The sequence below is a fragment of the Pseudopodoces humilis genome, chromosome 5 (genome assembly GCF_049639895.1).
Source record: "Pseudopodoces humilis isolate 2021_Gansu_Grassland_sample_001 chromosome 5, ASM4963989v1, whole genome shotgun sequence".
In the NCBI taxonomy this organism is placed as follows: Eukaryota; Metazoa; Chordata; class Aves; order Passeriformes; family Paridae; genus Pseudopodoces; species Pseudopodoces humilis.
Genome location: NC_142204.1, coordinates 15,241,789 through 15,249,483, shown reverse-complemented (window position 1 = coordinate 15,249,483; position 7,695 = coordinate 15,241,789). Strand labels below are relative to the sequence as shown.

At 45.3% G+C, this 7,695-nt stretch overlaps 1 protein-coding gene across 2 annotated transcripts; it reads right to left on the bottom strand.

Moving 5' to 3' along the window:
- Positions 1–1,037: 1,037 nt before the first annotated feature.
- RAB19 (RAB19, member RAS oncogene family) lies at positions 1,038–7,572 on the bottom strand. 2 transcript variants are annotated; one of them, XR_001331796.2, is made up of 4 exons: positions 7,212–7,572; positions 6,187–6,370; positions 3,751–4,149; positions 1,038–1,573 (listed from the first exon to the last, which is right to left on the bottom strand). XR_001331796.2 is itself a non-coding variant. In XM_005527932.3 (3 exons), the coding sequence occupies exons 1-3, from the start codon at positions 7,404–7,406 to the stop codon at positions 3,884–3,886; spliced, it is 645 nt and encodes a 214-aa protein (XP_005527989.1). In that variant the 5' UTR covers positions 7,407–7,572; the 3' UTR covers positions 2,372–3,883. The 2 variants fall into 2 exon arrangements, 1 of the variants encoding a protein (XP_005527989.1); XM_005527932.3 differs by lacking the exon at positions 1,038–1,573 and having other exon boundaries at positions 2,372–4,149.
- Positions 7,573–7,695: the final 123 nt, after the last annotated feature.

Here is a 7,695-nt window from a genome sequence, read left to right as displayed (position 1 = left end):
AGCAGTGATGTTCATGAACACAACAGTAGAAAGGAAATGCAGGATTGTAAATATGCTGAAGTCTGGTTAACCATGGGTGTGCTGTTTGTCACTCACTGTCAAGCCAGCCAGCCCCTGCTTGGCAGCAGCTTGCTGTGACTGCATTGACAGAAGCTGTGCAGGAGCTGCGTGAAGGTTGATTTACAACAGCAGCATTAGAAAAAGTGCTTTAAAAGATTTCTGAAAGCCCTGCCCATCTGAAACTGGATTCCTGTTTCAAGGTGAAGTACTCTTAGGACAAAGGGGAAGAGTGTGATATCCCAGCATTGCCTATTGGTGTAGTTCCAGTTCTTAACACAGTTGCTTAAGAGTGGTGCTTGAAAATCGTTTCAGGAGTCAGTTTGCTGAGCAATGACTATTTGGGCCCCTCACACAGACCTGCAGGCAAACGTGGGCTCTGGGAGCTGAGAGCCAGGAGAATGCGTGTTGGCAGCCACATGGGGAAGGGGCACCTGTTACAACAGTGCTGCTGTTGGAGCACTCACCTGGCTGGGGGAAACTTCACTTCCAGTTCCTTGTCCAAAACCACAGGCATGCATCTTCCTCCTGAAAGAAGGCTTCAGGACAGAGCGCTCCACCTCTGCTCAGCGTCTGAAAGTTGTCTCCCTTCCAACTATACTTAAACATTAACTAGAATGACTAGGTCAGAAGCTCAGCCTGTGTAACTGAGAGCCTGTCTCCTGCATATAAAGCAAAGCTGGACCACATAGGCAGTGCTGTGTGCCTTCCACATCACAGGGCTGCTGTTGTGTTGGCTTCTAACTAGTCAGCTTCTTCACTTTGGTATATTTTAAAATATTTCTAATTATTTTTATTAGCCTGTTCCACCAATAGGTAAAGCTACTTCTCATCTGGCCTGGCTGTGACACCAGTGCAAGTAATGTGCCACAGCAAAAACTCAAATACTTCTCAGTAGATAAGAACTTAACAAATGAGCTCATGTTCAAGCCGAATGTGCAGCTCTTGAAACTCAAACCTGTGGGGCAGTAGTAGTTTTTAAAATAGTGTTGTAAACAACTTTATAACCCTTTGTACAAATGCATTAATGATGCTGTCAGGAAGCACTTGGAATTTGCATATGATGCTGGGGAACAAGCCATTAGCAGAAGGCTCCACAGCAGTTATTGCTGCTTTGCCTTGTCATAGCTGGGTGTTTCCATCTGCTCTCTGATGGGGAAAGGCAGAACCACAGAGGTGCTGAGCTTGTGTTTTAATCTAGTGGTTCTCACAGTCTAGAATAACAGGCTATATACTAAGAGGTTTTTAAAAACAAGTTCATGGCTTCATGTATTACCTCATGAGTAACAGCGTTACCAATAATACTCCGAAGAACCTTGTTAGCAAGTGCTGCTCTTCACTCTGGTGAGGACAGCTGGAAAAGCAACTCTGTGGAAACCATTCAGTGTAACTGCCCAAAGGCCTCATGGAAAATGCCAAACAGAACCAACCAAAAGAGGTCACGCTCCTGGTTTAGCTGCACAGTGGGTAGATGTCCAAGACTAAGTTTCTTGGAGGAGTAGGAAGCCTGTTAGACCTGTTAAAGGAAAGGGAACAGTCACAAGCCTGTTCTCCCTGATCCTGTGTTACACAGCATTCTGCCAAGGTCTTGCTTTGCTAGTAGCCCTACATGTGCAGGAAGGGAACAGCAAGAGCCCTGTAGCCTGGCAGTGCTGGGCACTCAGGATCACATCAGCCTGCAGAAGTCTCCCTACTGAGGGTAAGCAAAATAACTTCATACAGTAGTGGTTAATTAAGATAGTAAACCAAATGAACTGTGCAGAGTTAACACTGCTGGTACCATCCTTCCCCTAACTCTTGACCAATGAAAGATTGTAACTGAGATGAAAACAATACTTTTCTATTGCAGTCTTCGGGAAGATTGTCTTGGTTTGAAATGCAACCCAAGACAAAGATACAACAACAACAACAACAAAAAAGTAAAAATTATGAATTACAAACTACTACCAGGAGAAGAGATATTAAGCTAACATTTGACTGCTCTTGTAGTGACAAGAGCTGTAGAAACTAGCTGTTTGGAAGCTGGCTTCCCACTTTGAAAGGCTATGATATTTACCGTTGCTTAAATGTACAAACCAAAATGCAAGTACTAGGCTAGTAAAAATGAAGAAGGAATAAATATTTTAAAAGTAATCATAAGAAGGAGGATGCCTGAAGATGAAACTTTCCAAACAGCATGCCATAGCAAGAGGGTAGCATGGAAGATTACACAGCTTACACAGAGCTGAATTAACCTAACCATTGCTCTTTGCATGTAAAACAAAGAACCTGGGCACAGAAAGCATCAAGAGTATTAGAAATATTTCCAAGACTATTATTTAATGATTCATTCTCCTTTATTTTTTTGTGCTTCTCAGACAATATTTTCCAGCAATACTTGCTACATGTTTTTCCCTATTTTTCAAGGACTTAGGGGCAACCAGCCATTGGGTAAGCTGGCAACACCCCAGCCTTCCCAAGGCTGCTTTACATGTAACACAAACTGTGTTTTATCATTGCAGACTTTGAGTTGTAGTTCATAGCTTAACAGTAACTAAGTGATACACTTTGGTACATGTGGACTGCAGTCAAAAAAACCTCCTCTGATTTTTCTTTCCTCCTCCTCCTCCTTCCCTGTTTCCATCTACTGGGAAAAAAAACTTGCAAACAACAGAAAAAAACCCCAAAAAACCTCAAAACCCTCACCAAAAAAAAACAGCCCAAACCAATTCAAGTATACAGAAAAGCAAGCCCCAAGTAGCAGAGGCTGCAATTGGGAGGAGCAATCCAAAACCTTCCACTGCTACCACCATGTTCAGTCTCCACAGCAGCAGCAGACATACTCACCTAGGGCAGCTCTCTCTCTCTCTCTAAGGTTGCTCTCTGGTGCACTCCATACCATTGCCTTACTGCTCTAACACAATATAAATTTTTAATTTTATACCTAATTTAAACCATCTCACCCCTTGCTGAGTTTTACAGGAGTTGCATCCATCCTTCACACTCCCTTGAAAATCTACAAGGATACTCTCAAGCTGCCATTGGCCCATCACACAAGCTACAGAAGGCTTTCGGTTAATATCAGCACATCAAAAGCAAGCTGAGGTTGAAAAATGAAAAAAAAAAGGTCCTTTCACTGGAAGCTTTGCTGCTTGCCAGCAAGTCCATGTAGCAAGATGGAGATCAGTGCTGGAAACAATCCTGACTATTACAAAGCAAAGCGAAAGGCAACTTTTCTCACCCCAGGAACAAGTGTATCATATTCTGCCTGCTATGCCACTCCAGGTTTGTCTGGTGAGGAACTCAGGGCAGATGTGAAACCCTGCACTCTTTCACAAATGTTATTAAGCTCCTTGGGATGGGTGGCTACCTGCCTGACATCAGGAGAGCCCTTAAATGAAAGTTTAGGCAGGAGCGGGTTAGTGCTGTGCAAGTGTCAGACTTTTTACAGCTACTGGCAGAGAGGAAAGTGCTTGTACTTAAAACCAGCAACACAGCTTAGAAGGGTCAGTGCAGAACTCTGGTGCAAATTTATCTTCTGACACAGCCAGAAAGACATGTAAGGAAATAATTAAAGGCAATGATTTTTATAGTTCTCTTTGGTTAAGGCAAGGGCTGGCAGCTTCCCGAGTCCTCTCATCTCGGAAGTTCACATTGCTATGTTCAAAGCAACCTGTGCTACCAACAGCAACAATGATCTCTGGAAATACTCACAAGCCAAACTGCAAGGTAGAAATATCAAGAGAGATGGCTTGAGGCCACATAGAACACTTTCATCAACTGAACAAAACTGAATCAAACAGCCTCAGAAGAATGGCAGTTTCCAAGTTCTTCTTGAAATCTCTCTTCAACAGGAGCACTGGGTCTTCTCCACACTTGGACTGGCAATCACTGGCCTGGAGTCAAGACTGAAGCTGTTTGGAGGGTTCTCCCCATGCAGCTGTAAGGTATTTCGGGCTATCAGCTCCTTAGCCATTAATGTGAACACCTCTTCTATGTTTTGAGCTTCTTTTGCTGATGTTTCCAGCACAGCCAAGAGGCCGTGCTTCTCTGCCAGGGTGCAGGCATCTTCAAACAGCACTTGGCGCTTGTCCAGAGAATCCGATTTGTTCCCTTGAAAGAAGGCAAAGAGATACTTCAATCACTTAGTCTTTCAAAAATTTATTTTTAAATGTGATGCATGAATTCAATTTTGTTAAACAACAGATTTATGTTAGGAGTAAGAGTTACTGGATAGAACAAGATGTGAGTACATCAGAGCCACAAATATAGACTCTGGTTTAAAACTGCAGGAAATCATATGATAGCAAATGAGATGAAATCCAAGAAAAAACTAAAAATCTGTGTTCATCTAATTACTTAGTGGAGGTAAAGGATTATTTGGAAGCAACTGTTGGTCCTGTTCCCTAGTGGTTTTAAATGTTAAGTAGCGTTTAAGTTGAATATTTGAAAAAAGAAGTCTTTTAGGGTGATGTAAAAAGAAAGACAAGAATTCAGATCAGATACCTTAATGCCTAAAATATATACTTAAGTTGTTTTTGCATGTATAGATTAAACTTTTACTTGCAGCACTTTAGTCAAAATCTGTGATGAAACACCTCAGATAAAATACCTTTGAATGTTTAGGTAGTTGCAGCATATGTGGATTTATCAGTTCTAGTAGCTGGCTGAAGTCTACATTCGTAGTTTCAAGACAACCCTTCATCAAATTCGTATCTTGAATATATATAAACTAACTACCCTCCTATAAAGTCCCTTTTAGTATTTCTAAAAGAAAAAAAACCCAAAACCAAACAAAACCAACCTATCCCACAAAAATAAAAAATAAAACACACACCAAAAAACAAACAAACAAACAAACAAAAAAACAGCCAAAAAAAACCCCACCTTGAGGTTTATTTGCTTTCTTAAAAGGAACCCACACACCATTTCCTCCTTCAGTTCCAGACAGGAAATCTAGGTTTCTTACTCCTGCTATAAAGGTGTATAACATGACTAAGCATAATTAAATGTATAACGACTTCTCCCAGTGTAAGTAAAGCAAACCGCATGAGCTTTGGAAGAAAGCACCATGTTGGATCCTAAACAAAAGCTTTCTTTTTACTAATTTTAGCACTTATCTCTCTAAAAAAAAACCAAACCAACAACCACCACCATCCCCCACCACACAGAGATAAGTTTTTTTCTTTAGATTCATGACAGAACTTGGAAAAACCCGGCCAAAGTGCAGTGATTTACACCTCCCCTGCCCCCAGCTCCAAACGCTGCGTTAGATACAGGTCAGAACTTATCGTTTGTTCCTTCCAGAGGAAGGACAGGAGAAACCTCCGCAGCACAAGCACGGAAGGTGCTGGGAGCAGAGGCGGCAGCTCAGGGGCCCTGCCTGGGGCTCAGCGCTGCTCGCAGCACACTGCAACAGGCTCAGCCACGGCAATGGAAATTAAGGCAATAAAGGCTCCGGCGTTTCACCACACCCGTGCTCTCATTTTGCAGCTTCTTTCTTGGGCTAAGGAAGAGCAATAATAACCATGAAACCCAAGGGAAAGGAACCGTGGCTTCCTACCAGCTCCATTCCCGGCAATTCCCAGCCACTGCTTTCCTCAGAGGCAGTTTCCTGATGCTAGTGGAATGCAAGCAGACTACTCCACGCTCTGCAAAAGCCATCCCCCCATCTATTGTCTTACCTGCTCGGAATCCCATTACAGAGCAGTGCGCACGCATATCAAGAGAACAGAGAGGAAAGATGAGAACCAGGAGCCTGTGCATTCCCCTTCACCTTGAATTATTGAGCTGCTGCATTCCTGTGCATCAGGAGTATAGGGTCAGCCTCACTGCAATTCTAACCTCAACAAAGTGGTTCCTGCCTCCAGCCTGGCAGCAAAGCTTGTTGTGTTATTCCAACAGGAAAGGAACATCTGAAAAAAAGGCTTTGCTGTCTGCAATGGGTTTGGTCCCATCAGGACCAGACTATGACTTTCCTAATTTTTTTAAGCTTAGGCTGAATTGACACACTTTGTGATCTTTAAATTAGAACTGAATTCTTCCTTAATGCACAGTGTATAGATGCTTCAAATAGTGGTAGGAAATGAGGAAGATTCTATATTCATATTAAATACCTACATAACACAATATTTAAAACCAAAATCCTACCAATTAACATCATGACCAAGTTTGCAGCACCATACTTTTCAATTTCATGAATCCAATGAGGAATGGATTCAAATGTGGACCTCCTAGTAAGGTCATAGGCAAGGATGGCCCCGTGGGCACTCCTGTAATAAGACTGGGTTATTGTCCGGAAGCGCTCTTGACCAGCTGTGTCCCACACTTGGATCTGTAAGAGAAAGGACAGAAGTTGTAAAGAGCAGTGAACACCACTTTCCTAGGTGCTTGCCCTCAGCATCTGATGCCCTTTGTCTAGAAGGCAGCCATTCCTGTCCCAGTTCACTCTGTGACACCAGTGTGCTTTGCCCTCTCCACATCTGAAAAGCCATTTACAAGCCTGGAGAGTCAATCTACACGGACCAAAAAGAAAGCTCCAAGAGTAAACCCAGCTTTGCAAAGAGGCCAAGAAACCCATTTTCAACAACTGTAGTAAAAGATATAGAACATAACAGCCTTTTAATAGCAAAAGAAGAAGAGCAAAGAGCCCTAATACAGGACTGGGCAGAGCAAATCTATATATAAAGGCCAGGCATCCTGACTTTCATCTCCACACAGAGGGAAGTTCTAGCTGACAATTTCTTCTGGTGTTTGTCTTGGAAGTCTTCTTCCCTCAAATTAAGCACACATCAAAGTGGAGCCTTTGCAACTTTGCGGGTTTTCCCTCCTTGGTGGGAAAACTTGGAGCTCAAACCCCCCACATGTCTGGAGGGAAGAGACATCCCCCCCAAACTCTACAGCTGTCTTCCAAAGAACTCCCTGCAGGAAAACCACAAGCCAGCTCCTCAAGTAGATCCAGAGAAGTCACGAGAGCAAGTATGTACCCAAATTAGGGTGACTGCTTCCCCCAGGGCATCTTCCTGAGAGAAAGCTCCACTAGGAAACACCCCTGGTTTGAAAAGCTTTTGCCAGCTGCCTTCAGCAGGGCCGAGCAGGAGATGCCGTGCGTCCCGCAGCTTCCTGGCACCTGCACGGGAAGGACGGCACGGCCGAGGCGCTTTAAGGCCACCGACCTTCACTTTCTTGCCGTCGATATCCATCGAGCGAACGGTGAAGTCGACGCCGATGGTGTTCTGCTGCTTCTCGTTGTACTGCCCTGTCTTGAAGCGGTGCACCACGCACGTCTTCCCCACGTTGGAGTCGCCGATCAGGATGATCTTGAAGAGGTAGTCGAAGGCATCGTCGGCGCCGGAGCTGGGGAACGGCATCGCGGCTGCCGGGCGGGCCTGCGGCGAGGCGGGGAGGAGGAGGAGCCGCAGGCCCGAGGAAGGAGCCCCGTCAGGCGCTCACCTGCCGGGACAGGTAGCGCCGCGCTGCCGCGGGGCCGGCGGGAGCTGTAGTCCGCCCCCTGCTCTCCCTTCCCTTCCCCTCCCCGCCGCCCCGCCCCGGGCTCGGCCGGGCCGCGGGGCCGGCGCCGCTCGCTCCCGCCCCGCACAGGGGGCGGGCAGGGCCCGGCGGCGGCCGCGGCCGCACTCCACCCCCCGGCGCTCCGGGGGC

Excerpts from the sequence above, each read along its gene's own strand:
- RAB19 (XM_005527932.3), bottom strand. The coding sequence starts at position 7,406 with ATGCCGTTCCCCAGCTCCGGCGCCGACGATGCCTTCGACTACCTCTTC. Across the intron at positions 6,371-7,211 it reads TCGACGGCAAGAAAGTGAAG|ATCCAAGTGTGGGACACAGC; the intron begins GTCGGTGGCCTT and ends TTTCTCTTACAG. Across the intron at positions 4,150-6,186 it reads CTTGGTCATGATGTTAATTG|GGAACAAATCGGATTCTCTG; the intron begins GTAGGATTTTGG and ends CCTTCTTTCAAG.